Genomic DNA, 17,167 nt, shown 5'->3' on the forward strand with positions numbered 1-17,167 from the left:
CAGGAGCAGAATATTTTAATACACACACAAGTGGACCCTGAAGTACAGTATAAAACAGCTCCTTACCAGATAGTATTGATTGCCCTGGTATTGTCACCGGTGTGAACAAAAGCATATGCCTTGATCCAAACAGATAACCAGTCCAAATTTGGAATACTCTGAATCACATTCATAGTCAGAGATGCTACCTCTGCACCCTTCACCGAAAGAGACAGCAGGCCTGGAGGAAGTGACAGGAAAGGCAATTTATTTGTGGATTTACAAGGTAGATGTTTCTTGCTTAATTATTTGAGCACCCTTTGGCTTTCATTTTATTTTTTTTTTAAAAACCTTCTAATATTTGTAAGCATGTTAAAAAGGATTTTTCTGCAGTGATTTTAAGATGACCCCACATTTCTCTCAAGATCGGATTGGTTTTGACTGGATTAAAGTATCCCCTTTAGAAGAGAGTCTGCCTGTACCTTGTCCGAGCCACATTTTACCCTCAAGATAGAAATATATCCAAACATGAAATTTCTAGTGTAGCTCTACTGGAAAAAGAGACCTTGCTGGCCAGGGTGCTGGATTTAGTGCTGGATTTCTGCCACATACCTGGCAGGCCAATGTGCAGCAAAAGAGCGGACAGGGGGTTTGTGCCAGGTTCCCAGCATAACAGCACCAACTGTAATGCATCTCTCTTTATATAAATGCTGTTATGAACACTTTTAACATAGAGTCCATTAGCTCTTGTTCCTGAAAATACATCCTGAGCACTAAATGGGGGGCCAGTACAAATCAAAATTCATTTTGGGACAAACAATAACACATGACTACAAGGTGGATACATTAAAAGGAATGAGAAGTTCAACCTAGGTCAATTTCACAGGGAAAACAGACTAGACCAAAAGTGTAGAGAAACGCATGTATTCTGAAGGTTATACACTCTTTGACTGGCAAAAGAACAGAAGTGACACGAGGAAAGTATCTTTAAACAGTAAGTGGTTAAGTTCCAGAATGTACTCCTATTGGTAGCAGTGGAGGACAGGTCAGAGTCATACAGCACACAAACAGGTCCTTTGGTTCACCCTATCCATATCAACCACTAAGTACTCACCCAGACAATCCCATCTACCAGCACTTGGTCCATAGCTTTCTATGACTTGGCAATTCAAGTGCTCATCTAGGTACTTCTCAAATGTTGGGAGAATTTCTGCCTCCACCACAAACTCCAATCATTCCTTGGGTAACAGAATTCTTCCTTGTATCCCCTCTGAACCTCTTACGCCTCGTCTTAAACCTATGCCCTCTGTCTCCCTAGACCTCTACTATCGGGTAAAGTTTACCACCATCTACCCTATCTATGACTGTCATAATTTTTGTACACCTCTATCAAATTCCCCCTCAGCTCCAAGGAAAATAAATCCAGCCCATCTGGTATCTCCTCATAACTGGGACACTATCCCAGGCAACATCCTGGGATTCTGGAATCTGAAACAAAAAAAAACACTGGAAGAACTCAGCAGGTCAAGCAGCATCTGTAAAGGTGAAAGATGTATGCTGACGTTTCACAAAATCCAAGTCATTAATGTATACATCAAAGAGTAAAGATCCCAGTGGTACAATGCTGGTTCAACTTTTAAGTTGTTAAAAGTTAACATTTTTAAGTGTTCAAAAGGGAACTGGATAAGTATCTAATAGAAAAGAAATTAGAGCTATGAGGAAAGGGAAGGCAAGTGTTACTAACTGTAATGGTCTTACATTGAGATAATGCTATCTCGGCAGGCTGAATGGCTTCCCTCCATTTTGTATTGACTCTGAGATCAAGGTGAACTTAGATAGCTATTTTGCATTCCTAAAAGGATCAAAATTTGATCCAAATATCCAGTTTCCAAAATTACAAAAAAAAGTGTTTGAGAATAAAAGTATTTTCTACCCAAAGTATTTTTCCACTAAAAGATCACCATTATATGATCTAGGAAGAGCCAACATGCCAACCCCCAATTTATGGGAAAATAGATTGCTGTGGCAATAGTCTATAAAACAAGTGAAAAACTCTTATTATTACAGTTTACATGTGCACGCTCAGTATTGAATACATTCTGTCTGTCTTCCTAATCAGAACTTCTCCCACTAGCTCTCAGTTCCATTTCTCCCCAGCTTGTCAATTGTACAAGTAAACAATTATAATCCATTAAAAAAAATCCTACCTAGTATTGCATCCATAGCCAGAGGACATTGTCGTAGAACTTCCTTATAGCTGGTTACAGCTGACCTCTCCTGTCCTGCTTTCTTATACAGATTGGCCAACATCATATTAATCTATATTACAGAGAAAAAGAGTCAGTAATAAAAGTAATTTGCCATCTAGAATAATTTCAGGTATAGCCATGAGGAAAAAAAGTACTAATATTCTAAAAATCTAATACAAGATTAATAGTTCAAAAACCAAACCATGTTATAAGTGAATCAGGAAGCCAAATCAACCCAGCTCCTAACTTTGAAGTCTTTTTTTAAAAAATGGAATCAAAATTAAAATATATAGCAGTGTAAAATCATTCTTTAAAAATTGTTCATTTAGGAAAAGTAACTGTGGTTCCAAACTAATTCCATAAACCTATTTGATATGTTATATATAAAAAAACATTTCAATTTAAATAACATTAAATAAAAATTTAAACTAGGTTGGCAATAATTAGTAAATGGGAGGCAAATTCTGTTTAACATTTTACTCAAATTCCACAAACGTTATTATATAAAGAAACTAATCAATGTTAACCTTTGGAGTACGCTGCCTGGTAGGAATAGTGTCCAGTATTGCAACTGCATCCCTTTCTTGACGCAGCATTGTATAACATTCAGCCATTTTATATTTAACTTCAATCTCTGATGGTAGACACTAGAATACAAATAAGAATGTTATATACAATTCATTCTTCTATAATTTATATGTTCTCCAGCTGTTACACAGTTTGAGTCTCACAATAAATCACCTTATGCAGCTCAGAATATACAGTGCCCTAGAAAAGCCTCTTTTTTTTCTTCATTGTGAAGCATATATCGCCTCCAATGATTTTCTGAATAATTTGGAACCATTTTGTGAAAACTGCAGTTGCATCTAATACATACAGTATTTTAGAATCAACAAACATACACAAAATGCAGTAGGCATTATTAACATAATGGGCCTAACCTTATTCTTATGCTGATCACTTTGTAGTTGTACAATTATAAAAGATTGTTGCCAGGATTTCCACTTTCATATTCACCATGTTTCACCTTTTATTCAATCAAAGGAACATATGTTTTCACTTCTCCATTTTTATGAATGTCCAGCACATCAAAATGGGATTTCTAGTTCAGGCAATAGAGCAGTAGCAAGCCCTTTTAATAAACCTTAGTTTATGACCAACTCCCTGACAGCAATTGTGTTAAAGTGCTTTAAAGAGTAAAAGTGCCATCTTATGATGCCAAACTTAACCTATACTGGTAAATAATTTGTCTACATTTGTTGTAATCTGCACACGCATACAATAGATAAGCAGTCTAAGACAACTGGATGTGAATTTTACAAGCAATGTTTATTAATAAATATTCTGCACTTATTGTCATTAGTGATAACTGCTATTTTCTTTATACAACCAATGGCATTTATGAATTTCTAAAAATTTCAAAAGAAGTGAAAGTTTAATTTAGGTTCAATTCCCTTGTCACTCTACTGGGTAAAACCAGCAGACAGTGTGCCATCAAACTGGCATAGACTGCAAATTATCAGTCAGGCTAATAACCAAGGTGCTACAATTAGCCTTGGCACATTTTAAAATGATCAGCAATTTCCACTCCTCAGCTTTACATTGACCCCTGGTGGAAGTCTGCATTCAGTGTCAGGGAAAAAAAAATCAGGTTTGACAGCAAATGCTGTTTACTAGCTCCACAAATGAAGAATGGTCACTTGGGCAAGATACTGGAGCCCTGTTGGTAAAATTATAGTATGATACAATTATAAACTTTATTACATTATAATGTAGAAATTATAATTTGTTAACAGAGAGGTAATGGTAGTACAGAAGTTAAGACAAATATACTTCAAGCCAACAAACATTCAATAAGAGTTCAAACAATTGGGCAATTTATGGGTTAACACCAAAAATAAAAATTGACAGCTGTAAGCATTTGTTTTACTGTTGTACTTCTGGGGGTAGGAGGTTGGGGGGGGGGCAAGGGAGGAGAGGGGCAGAGGGTTGAGAAATGCCATGTTTCCAATTCTATCCTGCCCTGGACTAGAATTTCAACCAGACTGGGTGAAACCACTGCATCCCTTCTGATCCCAGCTGAGCTTCTAACCCTATATCCTCATAATGACAAAAGCCAATATCATCAGACTGCCAGTTTCTGCCTCATGCTTAGTCCAGTCCCATTGAGATCATCTTGCTGATAAATCTCCCAAGGCCCACATTTAAAATTATCATTCTCTTATTTAAATTCCCCCCATATAGAACCAGTCTGGGTGGAGTTAAGCACCACCGGGGGGCAGAAAACATTTATGCGAGTTGTCTATAGACTTCCAAACAGAAGTGGTAAATGTAGGGGACTGCAAAGAGCAGGAAATTGGAGGTGTAACATGGGTTTTATAGTTATCATGGGAGACTTCAACCAACATAGACTGGTCAAACCAAATTAGCAATAATGCTGTAGACGACAAATTCCTGAAGCGTGTATGGAACGTTTTTGTAAGACCAGTATCTTAAGAAACCAACCAGATTGGGTAGTATTGTGGAATGAGAAAAGGTTAGTTAACATAATAGAATTCTTCATCAAGATGGGAAAAGAACAAATAAAGGAAATCATGAAGGTGTGAAAAGTGACCTATTATGATACATCGGTCACAACAATGGATAAGCAATGGCTAATATTTTAAGGGTTGAATGTAGGAACAACAGTTATATAGTGTTTTTTCTTTTGTGGTTTTGCACCAAAAAATGTAACCCAACCACAGCTAACAAAAGCAGGGATTACTATTAGATCCAAAGAGGAGTAATATGAAATTGCCAGAATAAGTAGCTAGGTCGAGGACTGGGAAGTGTTTAGTATTCAGCAAAAATGGATGAAGAAAATGAGAGTAAGTCTGCAAGGAACATAAAAATGGACTGTAAAAGCATCTACAAGTGTATTAATGGAAAAAGATTTGTGAAGATAAATTTAGGTTCCTTACAGTCAGGAACAGGAGAATTTATAATAGGGAACAAAAATGGGAAAGCAATTAAACAAATAGCTTGATTCTGTCTTCACGTAAGAATTTCTGTCTTCACAAACAATTTTTTCACAGAAATGCTGGGAAACAAACATAGAACTGTACAGCACAGGAACAGGCCTTCAGCCCATGATGTCCATGCCAACCATGATGCCAAATTAAACAAATCCGATCTGCCGGCATGTGGCCTACGCCCCTCAACTCCCTGCCTGTTCGTCTTAAATGTCACTATTGAATCTACTTCTACCACCTCCCCTTGCAGTGTGTTCCAGACAACTACCACCCTGTGTAATAAAACAAAACTTGTTTCCCACATCTGCTTTAAACTTCACCCTTCTCACCTAAAACCTCTACTGGATGGACACAGGGTCGAATAGCATTCGTTGGGGGGGGGGGGGCGGGGGGAGGAGAGAGAATGTGTCAACTTTTGGGTCTAGGCCTGCATCAGGACCGAGAATGGAAAGGAATGATAGAATGATAGCTGGCATGAAGAGGAGAGAAGGGGTGAGTGAGACAGGGCTCCAGCATTTGTAGCCCTTATGTCCCTGCTTATCACCCTTCAGCCTGGCTCCACCATCACCCTCCCATCTCCCACCTAGCTTCACCATTACTCACATCTCCCCCTCCCCCCCACCCCCCCCCCCCCCCCCCCACAATTGGCCTCTACCTATCACCATCTCCCAACTCCATCCCTCCCCCTCCTGGCTACCTCTGCCCATCATTCTTCACCCCTCCTTGATCCACCTATCAGCCATCTCACCCCACCCGCTCACCTCTTCATACCAGCTATCTTCCCTCTGCACTGATGTCGGGTCACAACTTGAAATGTTGAGAATCTCTCTCCTCCCACAGGTGCTGCTCTACCCACTGAGTTCCTCCAGCAGTTTGTTTTCCAGATTCCAGCACCTGCAGTCTCGTGCCTCTATCTTATCTGTGCCTCCGACACTCCAGTGAAAACAATCCAAGCTTTCTTCTTGCATTTGACCTCCCTAAATGCAACACCTCACTCTTGTCCAGATTAAACTCCATCTGCCATTTCTTCTCTCAAATTTCCAACTGATCTATATCCTGCTCAGTCATTTGACAACCTTCTTCACTATCCACAACTCTACCAATTTTCGAGGTGTCTTCAAACTTACTAATCAGACCACCTACATTTTCATCAAGATCATTTATATACATCATGTACAGGGGTGAGGTCCTGCCACTGATCCTTGCAAAACACCACTGATCACAGACCTCCAGGAAGAGAATTCAGGAAACTGAAGAGATGATAGACAGGAGTTACAGGGAGGCAGTCACACCTAGGTTGAAGGATGCAGGTAGCTGGGGGACTGTAAGGAGAGGGAAAGGGGATAGGCAGTCAGTGCAGTGTACCCCTGTGGCTGTTCCCCTCAATAACAAGTACAGGAAGTCCCCGGGTTTCGAACGAGTTCCATTTTTGAGACTATTAGTAACCCGATTTTGAACGTAACTCCGAACAGTGTCCGCGCATGAGCACTTGGGCCGGGGATCGTGGCCGTGCATGCGCACTTGGCCCAGGGTTCCCCAGCCGCATATGCACACTTGGCCTGGGGTTGGGCCAAAGAAGGTGTACTGCCTACTGCCGCCATGGCAGGATCGGGGGCCGGGCCCACTTACGAACCGACCTCGGTTCGTAAGTACAGGTGTAAGTCAGGCGTTCATAAATCGGGGACTTCTTGTATATCATTTTGGATACTGTTGGGGGGGGGGGGGGGGGGTTTGGGGGGGAAGAAACGACCTACCGGAGGAAAGCCACAGCAGCCAGGACTCGGAGTCTGGCTCTGTGCATCAGTAGGAAAGAGGGGGAAAAGAGGAGTGCAGTAGTGATAGGGGATTCATTGGTTAGGGGAACAGGCAGGAGATTCTGTGGACGAGAATGAGACTCCCGGATGGTACATTGCCCCCCAAGTGCCAGGGTCACAGGTGTCTCGGATTGAGTCCACAGCATTCTTAAGGGTCAGGTTAAGCAGCCAGAAGTTGTGGTCCACATCAGTACCAATGGCACGGGCAGGAAGGGTGATGAGGTCCTGAAAAGCGAGTTCAGAGAGTTAGGTGCTAAGTTAAAAGACAGGATCTCCAAGGTGGTGATCTCAGGATTGCTACCCGTACCACGTGCTAGTGAGGCAAGAAATAGGAAGATAGTGGCTTAACATGTGGCTAATAAGATGGTGCAGGAGGGAGGGCTTCAGATTATTGGATCATTGGGCTCTCTTGCAGGGCAGGTGGGACCTGTACAAATGGAACGGTTCGTACCTGAACTGGAAGGAGACCAATATCCTTGTGGGAAGATTCGCTAGTGCTGCTCGGGGGGGGCAGGTTAAACTAGATTGCAGGGGTTGGGAGTGGCAGGGCAGCAAGTAGAGTGGCTGTGGGGAAAGTAGATGCTAAGCCTATAAACAAAGACAGAAATCGACAGGTTGATGAGCATGGTGGGACTAATGTTCTGAGAGACATCTATTTCAATGTGAGAAGTATTGTAGGTAAGGCAGACGAAAGAACATGGATCAGCAAGTGGAATTATGATGTTGTAGCCATTAGTGAGACTTGGTTCCAGGAGGGGCAGCACTGGCAGCTCAATGTTCTGGGGTTCCGATGTTTTAGACGTGATAGGGAGGGAGGAATTAAAGGGGGAGGGGTGGCATTACTCATCGGTGTCATAGCAGTGCTCAGAAAGGTCATAATGGAGGGTTCATCTACTGAGAAAATATGGGTGGAACTCAGGAATAAGAAAGGTATGACAACATTAATGGGACTATATGATAGACCTCCCAACAGTCAGTGGGGATATAGAGGAACAAATTTGTTGAGCGATAGACAGTTGCAAGAAAAATAAGGTTGTGATAGTAGGTGATTTTAATTTTCCACATATTGACTGGGACTCCCATAAAACGATTGGATGGGATAGAGTTTGTCAAATGTGTTCAGGAAAGTTTCCTCAATCAATATGTAGAGGTCCCAACTAGAGAGAGTGCAATACTGGATCTCCTCTTAGGGAACAAGACAGGGCAGGTGTCAGAAGTGTGTGTAGGGGAACACTTTGGATCTACTGATCATAATTCCATTAGTTTCAAGATAATTATGGAGGATAGGACTGGTCCTCAGATTGAGATTCCAAATTGGAGTAAGGCCAACTTTGATGGCATCAGAAGGAATCTGGCAGGCGTGGATTGGTATAGGCTGTTTTCTGGCGAAGAGATGCTTGGTAAGTGAGAGGCTTTCAAAAGTGAAATATTGAGAATACTGAATCTGTATGTTCCTGTTAGAATAAAAGGCAAGGCTAACAGGTTTAGGGAACCTTGGTTATCAAGGAATATTGAGGCCCTGGTAAAGGGAAAAAAAACAAGGTGGCACATATCATGCATAGGCAGTTAGGATCAAATGAGGTGCTTAAGGAGTATAAGAAATGCAAGAGAACATTTGAGAGAGAAATCAGGAGGGCAATAAGAGGATAGGAGGTTGCTCTGGCAGACAGGGTGAAAGAATCCCATGAGTTTCTATAGCTATATTAAAAGCAATAAGGTAGCAAGGGACAAAATTGGTCCCCTTGAAGATCAGCATGGCCATCTATGCATGGAGCCAAAAAAGCTGGGAGAGATCTTAAATGAATTTTTTGCATCCATGTTTGCTCTGGAGACAGACACAGTGACCATAGGCAAAAGAGTAGCGAGATCATGGACCATATCCAGATTACTGAAGAGGAGGTGCTGACGATCTTGAGGTGAATGAAGGGGGATAGATCCCCAGGACCAGATAAGGACCTTGTGGGAGGCTAGTGCAGAAATTGCAGGGGCCCTGGCAGCGATATTTAAAATGTCCTTAACTATGGGTGAGGTGCTAGAGGACTGGAGGATAGCTAATATTGTTCCATTGTTTAAGAAAATCTCTAAGAATAAACCGTGAAATTATAGGTCAATTGTGGGTAAATTATTGGAAGGCATTCTAAGGGACGGGATATACAAGTATTTGGATAGACAGGGCCTGATTAGGGATAGTCAACATGGCTTTATGTGTGGTAAATCATGTCTACCCAATCTTATAGAGTTCTTCAAGGAGGTTACCAAGAAGGTCGATGAGAGAAAGATGGGGGATGTTGTCTACATGGACCTTCGCAAGGCCTTTGACAAAGACCCGCATGGGAGGCTGCTCCAGAAGCTTAAGTCGCTTGGTGTTCAGGATGAAGTAGCCAATTGGATTCAACATTGGCTTAGCGGGAAAAGCCAGAGTGATAGATGGTTATCTCTTTGACTGGAGGCCTGTGACTAGTGGTATGCCGCAGTAATGGGTGCTGGGTCTGTTGTTGTTTATCATCTATATTAATGATTTAGATGATAATGTGGTAAACTGGATCTGCAAATTTGCGGATGACACCAAGATTGGGGGCGTAGTGGACAGTGAGGAAGGTTAAGGTTTGCAACATTACCTTGACCAGCTAGGAAAGTGGGCTAAAAAATGGCAGATGGAATTTAATACAGACAATTGTGAGGTATTGCACTTTGGGAGGACAAACCAGGGTATGACTTACACAGTGAATGGTCAGGCTCTGGAGGTGTGCAGTAGAACAAAGGGACCTGGGAATACAAATCCATAGTTCCTTGAAAGTGGCGTCACAGGTAGATAAGGTCATAAAGAGAGCTTCTGGCACTTCGGCCTTCATCAAGTACAGGAGTTGGGATGTTACGTTGAAGTTATACAATATGTTGGTGAGGCTGAATTTGGAGTACTGTGTGCAGTTCTGGTCATCTACCTACAGGAAAGATATCAATAAGCTTAAAAGAGTGCAGAGGAAATTTACAAGTATGTTGCCAGAACTTGAAGACCTGAGTTATAGCGAAAGGTTGAATAGGTTAGGACTTTATTCCCTGGAGCACAGGAGAATGAGGAGAGATCTTGTAGAGGTATATGATATTATGAGGGGTATAGATACAGTGACTGCATTCAGGCTTTTTTTCCCCCCTAAGGTTGGGTGAGACTAGAACTAGATAGGTTTAGGGTGAAAGGTGAAATATACAAGGGAAACCTGAGGGGGAACTTCTTCAGAGGGTGGTGCGAGTGTGGAACAAGGTGCGAGTGTGGAACAAGCTGCCAGCAGATGTGGTAGACGCGGGTTCAATTGTAACACTTGAGAGGCTCAGATAGGTACAAGGATGGGAGTGGTTTGGAGGGATATGGTCCGGGTCCAGGCAGAAGATCAGGTTGGCATGGACTAGATGAGCCAAAGGGCTTGTTTCTGTGCTGTAGTACTCTATGACTCTATAACACCTTTCCACCACTACCCTCTGCCTTCCAAGAGCAAGCCAATTTTATATCAAATTTGGTTTGCTGAAGGAGTTTAGCTACAAATTAAGGCAGAAGTATTTTGAAGAGGTATTCATGATGAAGGAGATGCTAGTATAGCATGTAAATCTCTGATCAATTATTATATTTCCTTATGACACTGAAGGTATTTAGCCCATCAAGTCTATACCAGCTCAGAGGAAGCCCATTCCTCCACTTATTTCTCTGCAACCTATGCTCACTTACATGCTCATTAATTCCCTCCTGATTTCCCCTACCATCTACTTATAGGAAGGATAGTTTACAGTAGCCAATTAACAATGAAAGAAGCATGTCTTTGGGATGTGGGATGAAAGAGACACACCCAGGGAAATCCACGTTCACAAAGAAAACATGCAAACTCCATACCAACAGCACTGAAAAATCAGGATAAAACCCAGGTTGATGGAACTGTGAGCAGCAACAACAGCTGCTGTGCTAATGCCCTTTAATAAACTAATGTTGAGATGTTGGGGGAAACAAAAAAAAGCTGTCCATAGTGTGAAGCAATTTAGCTGCTACAATGATTCCTTCCTTTGCCTTACACTTTGGGATACATTTGCATTCAAGGGTTATCTCTCATTGGTTTCTTGCAAAGCTTTTTTATAAATTGATATCAATTTCCAATTATAACTAGCACCATCATGACCATTATATTTTATTCCTGGCTGGATTGCATGACACCAGTTTTTATCATTTCTTTATGCTGTACTTTTAACTTCAGCAGATGTTACATCTTTATAGCACACCTGGTTATATAATTTGCCTGTGTTTTACATTTGAAGTGTTTAATTTCCTTTAATACTCTCCAGTAAAGAAGACTTGCAATTATGTTGACTTTAATACCCTAGAGTCATTAAAGATAGTTTTCTCAACAGTTTGTTTCACCAAGGATTAATGTATCAAACAATATGTTTAATATTGTAAACTTACAAAAATGCTACTACAGTGAACTCCATTCACAAAGTTTGAAACAGTACTTGCAGTTCCGTATGCAATAACTAGCCTCAAACTAGACAGTTATTAGTGGAAGAGAATTAGTTTGTTTCAAAAGATAGAGGACATTTTGATGCCATTATAAAAAGCATCATTGCTTAACACACACCATTTTAGCATGGAATTGTTGTCTATAATTCATTGGCTTCAAATAGTAATCAGAAATTTTCACGGCTCAATGTCTTTCTGCTCATGTCCTAATATTGCACATACCTTTACTTTTCTTGTCAACCTTATCCAGAGTACTTTTTCCCCTCCAAATACACAAAATCATAATAAATACCTTTAAAAATTATTGTCCTTTACACACTACCTGCGTTTGTGGTGTTGAAGGGGCGCTCCCACCAGCTGGTCTCACTTTTGTAGTTTTAGTCAGTGCCTTCTTCTGCTGCAAAGCGATTTTGTATTTTGATTCGGCATTACGATATTCCTTATCGTGGAAGAGAGAATCTGCATGGTAGACAAGTAGCTGGTACTTCTGCACTGGAGAGAAGAATTCTCTAAAAAGCAAAGAACAAGAGGAAAATTAGTGCATCTGCAAGACTTCCTCCAACCTTCATTGACACTTTTGATATTGCACGGAGAAGGTGGATGCTCACCAAGATCACAACTGCTTACAAACACAAATTTTCCCAGATAAGCAAATTATTTTCTCAATTCTGATTTTTAAATTCATTTCAGATGAAATTAGAAACAGGCACTTTTTTGTAAACATTAGCTCCATTTCTACTTCAACAGCCTTGCACACTCAATTGCAGGGAGTCCAAGGGACAGATAGATGGAAAAGAAAACGCACAAAATAATATATTTTGATTATTGACCATGATAATAATTTGAGCAATAGAAGTGATGATTGATCACATTACCAGACTAGAACAATGTAGTGCTGCTTGAATGGGCATTTTAATCGGCTGTTCATTAATGGTCCAAAAGTGAACTCTGGGCATCCCATAAAATAAGGTTATATAAATGCAAGTACTTACTTCCTTTCTGTTAGAAGCCAAAAAACTATGTTTTGAGGAACAGGTTTTACATAAAGATAAAAATATGCTTTGATTTAAATAGTTAATTCGCATGCTTTCAATTCTCTACAATCCCAATGATACAAGATGGGTGCACAACTAAAAACTGCTTCAATAGAAAGAAGTGTAGAAATCATCACAGTAAAGATTAATGAACTTAAAGCTTTTAGTGCTGCTAGACCAGTTCTTTTTTTTAAATCCCCAAAATGCCATTGAAATCAAAGGATAGAGCTCCAGATTGGTTCTTCGAATTGGAAGGAGATTCTGGTTTCAGTTTCCATTACTTTTGGGGATGAAATCTGACTTTAAAATTGTGGGTCCATGACTGGTACAAGTTGTAGCCCAGTGTTACAAAATGCAATTTTATGACTACTTGGGAAATTTGGCTACTTTTAGTGGTTTCTCACCATGGCATCAGAACATAGGGGGCCTACTTCACTAACCTGATTATGTCCTTTCAGGAGAAGACCAGATTGATGGTAGTCCTGTATATCTTGATTTCCAATAAGTGTTCCGATAAAGCTATTGGAAAGAATTAAACCATATGGGAATGACAGGACATGTTATGCTAAATAGGTAACTATTTGAAATACTTTAACAGGGTGGCTATAAAGAAACAGAATTAAATGACTTGTAATCATGAGTGGAGTTGTACAAAATTCTGCACTGGGGCCATTGCTGTTTAAACTTTTCACTAATGGCTCAGGAGGTCCTAATTAAAACTATTCCTAAATTTGCTTATGTTAAAATATTAGTCCAAATCAAAACATTACAAGGGAAAGTATTGGTGTGGCAGACATTGGTTAATGTAGACAAAAGCAGTGTCTTTAGGAATGGAAAGTTCAAGACATGTATTTGAATGTTTTAAACATCTGTTAAAGGTAACATATTAACCAAAATATCCTGAAGATAATAGCATTTCAAAACCTTATGTTTGATTTAGCTACATGGAAAACAATAGCATTGTTGGATAGGTTTTTAAAGAATAATGCATTTACAGTAGTTGCTTCTATTCCTTTTACTTAGGCAGTCCGTTGGAGTCAAGGATGATTTGCTTTCACTATGGTTTTAAGGGGTCTAGGAAGCCAATGTGGGAACTGTAGACTCTTCCCTATATGGGGTTGATGAGGCAGACAGGTGGATAGTTAATGAAGTGGCCCACTCCTTATGTGGAGCCTTTGTGTGCTCCCTCATGCAAGGGCTCTAGCTTCTCAACACCATCCTGAATGCTTCTTTGGCATTAAGTGGTTATGGGCTAAAGATTCCCAAGAGTCAGTGAGGATACTGCATTCCTTCAAGGACAGTATACAAGGCTTTATTAAACCTATTCTTGGAATTGTATCCATGATTTGACTCCTGCAAACATTGAATGATACAGAGAATCTGGAAAATATGCAGGGATGTGCAACTCAAGGATATCCAGCCCAGAGTCATAAGGACTGATAGTGCAGAATGCTTTGGAGACTGCTTTTTTTTTTAAATGCAAGTATTAGACACAATCAAGCTAAATGAATTACTTGAGATAGGTAGTTATGGAAAACACAAAGGCATGTAGATAAAATCATAGGTAAATAGTGTGTTAGATAACAAGCAAATACTTTTCTTTCAAAGTCATCACCATCCAAAAACAGATTTCTGAAACATCAGGGTGAAGATTCGCTAGAACAACTTAAAAGAGATGGGACAACTTCAAGAGAAATCAACTTGTAGTATTGGGATTAAACTGTTGTTGCTATTATGGATTACAGTTAGTCTTTGAGATTAATTTGATTACCCTCCATATTTGCAGAACTTCCCAGAGTTCCAGTTTCCACAGGATTTTTGCAACTGCAAGGGGAATGCACATTTAAGGGTTGACAGAATGATGCATACAGTGTGTGCCTGCGCATGTGTACACACCTGATGGACCAGATGGACCTTTTCCTCACTTTTGTATGATTGATCATAGCAGAATGTTATCTCATAACCCATACGATGGCAAACGCATTTCTACCTGAACAATGACTTCCTTTCCTTTTGCAATGACATTCCCTTTCCATAAGCTTCCCCAATTCTTAAAAGACATATTCTGTCCTTTATCTCATCACTGCAATTTCCTCCTAATGGTGCGGCTCCATCTCAAATTCCATGAGCTGGTGCTGATCTGCTGCAAGACCAGGAATTTCCATTTAGTTCCCACAACAAATACCCACTGCTGAGGAAAACCAACAAAATGATTGCAAGGTAAAAGCTGAAGGGACCATTGAAAACAGATTCAGAAGCAAAGCAACAATGATCCCTGTCCCTGGGTAACCAAATTAACATAGGCGGTAGGATGTCTGCCATAAATAATCAGAATAAAAAGCCTGGGAATACAAATATCTTGCTGTGGCAACAAAGAAGAGAATTGTAATTCATCTTACTACATCTCAGAATTTGTTGAATTTTTCCTTTGTGCTTATTAATATTTTGTATAATAATAACATTTGCAGTTATTTTTCTTTATCCAGACAACAATGGCCCAATAGTCTCCAGGAATTTCCCAGAGTTCCTGAAATTTCCGCAGGATTTTTTTTAAAGAATTCTTAGGGAAATGCACAATTTGGGGAATAAGAGAATGATATATACATTGATATGAAGTGCAGCAGTTATCAGGCAACTGAAATAATCAGACTGAAGTAGTTAACATTACAGTTCAGTCAAATACCTATGGAAAGAAAAGCATTTCAGATCAAAGATCCATCTTCTGAGAGTCTTGAGCCTGAAACATTACCTATTTCTCTTTCTGCAGATGATGGCTGTCCTGCTGAGTGTTTCTTGCACATTCTGTTTTTATTTCAGAATTTCCAGATGTAGCAGGTAGCACAGCGCCAGCAACCCAGGCAGGCACAGTAGTGTAGCGGTTAGTGCAACGCTATTACAGCGCCAGCAACCCAGGTTCAATTCCTGCCGCTGTCTGTAAGGAGATTGTACGTTCTCCCCGTGGCTGCAGGGGTTTCCTCCGGGTGCTCCGGTTTCCTCCCACATTCCAAAGACGTACGGGTTAGGAAGTTGTGGGCATGCTATGTTGGCGCTGGAAGCGTGGCGACACTTGCGGGCTGCCCCCGGAATGCTCTATGCAAAAGATGCATTTCACTGTGTTTCGATGTACACGTGACTAATAATATCTTATTTGAGATAAATATTTAGCTGGTTTTTTGTGGTGTTAAGTAGGGTACCAGAATTTCTTGGATTCTTTAACATCTATACATCAGTGAAATGGCAGATGGCATTCAATGTTTGTCATTGTATCTGAAGACCAATCCCCCCAATAAGGTAGCATTCAATTAAGAACGTGTCTTTAGCAAAGGAAACATTCCATAGAGGCTTACAGAGGAAAAAAAAAGACATGTCAGAATTAAAATGACACAAAGCTTAAATCAGACAAAAAAGGCTTTTCAGATGGGGCATAACGATAAAGAAAAGTGGTCAGGAACACATATTTAGAGAAGAAATTTAAGGGGTCAAGACTGCTTAATGCTCTGCCATCAATAAAGACGATGGGCAGGGTGTACGAAAAGGAAATACACAGAAAGATAGTAAACTGCCAGGAGAGATCTGTAGATGGCATATTCAATGTGCTGGTGCAAACAAACAATGAACATAACCCAGATTACATGCTTACATCTTCTAATATAACTTTCATAATTTTCTGGACATTGGGTTCTGACAGTCAATGTTTACAGCATCATGGAAACTTGAATCCATTCTAATTCAGAGGCGACAGTACTACAAGACCTTGGACACTTAAATACAAAGACTTAAATACAAAAACTGCTACATCCCCAATTCGCAACTCAGTGATAATAACAGCTCTTGCGAGCCAGACAACTACAACAAAGGCATCAACACACAAAGTGCTGGAGGAACTCAGCGAGTCAGGCAGCACCTATGGAGGGAAATGGACAGTCGACGTTTCAGGTCGAGACCATCCAGATGAAGGGTCTCGACCCGAAACGTCAACTGACTGTCCATTCCCCTCCATTGAAGCTGCCTGACCCGCTCAGTTGCTCCGGCGCATTTTGTGTGTTGCCCCAGATTCCAGCACCTGCAGTCTCTTGTGCCTCTATGACAAAGGTATATTTAACCTTGAACGTCAATTTTTGGTGAGGTTAGAAATACCGAGAGAGGAGAAGGGGACGTAACATTTTTGATTCAAAAGACGCTACACTTTAAACCACAGAGAGGGCAGGTGCCGAGGGAAAGTTGGGAGGAAGACAAGCGAAGCTCGCCAGTTACCACTTACGGGTTGTTGTCGCTCATGGTCAGCAACAAACTGCTGAGTAGTCTCACGTTGGAGTACAGGCCAGCGGCCACCATGTCCCGGACGTGGTCGATAACGTTCATTTTTGCAGCTAACAGCTCCGAGCACGAAGCCGACGCCACAGCAGCACATCAAAAATGGCGCTGTGGGCCTCCACCAGTCTGAGGTACCCGACCCGCGCCTGTGGAACCGTCCGTCACATTGACTACGTCCGGCTGAGGGGAAAAAATAAACTGCTGGTTGAAAGAGAAAACACACCTCAAGGCGACAGTTATAATATATCAAAATGCTTAATAATTAAAA

General features: G+C 40.8%; 1 protein-coding gene across 2 annotated transcripts in view; it reads right to left on the reverse strand.

Moving 5' to 3' along the window:
• The window catches only part of anapc7 (anaphase promoting complex subunit 7), a 36,521-nt gene that overhangs the window by 19,272 nt on the left and 82 nt on the right, over positions 1-17,167 (reverse strand). The window contains exons 1-6 of one of the 2 annotated variants that reach the window (XM_052031747.1): positions 16,847-17,128; positions 13,026-13,104; positions 11,874-12,060; positions 2,756-2,875; positions 2,187-2,298; positions 67-220 (exon numbers count right to left, since the gene is read on the reverse strand). In XM_052031747.1, the coding sequence (XP_051887707.1) occupies positions 67-220; positions 2,187-2,298; positions 2,756-2,842 (353 nt within the window). In that variant the 5' untranslated portion in view covers positions 2,843-2,875; positions 11,874-12,060; positions 13,026-13,104; positions 16,847-17,128. Of the gene's footprint in view, positions 1-66; positions 221-2,186; positions 2,299-2,755; positions 2,876-11,873; positions 12,061-13,025; positions 13,105-16,846; positions 17,129-17,167 lie in introns of those variants that run through there. The other variant, XM_052031746.1, reaches the window with a different exon arrangement.

This window comes from Pristis pectinata, chromosome 17, assembly GCF_009764475.1.
Source record: "Pristis pectinata isolate sPriPec2 chromosome 17, sPriPec2.1.pri, whole genome shotgun sequence".
In the NCBI taxonomy this organism is placed as follows: Eukaryota; Metazoa; Chordata; class Chondrichthyes; order Rhinopristiformes; family Pristidae; genus Pristis; species Pristis pectinata.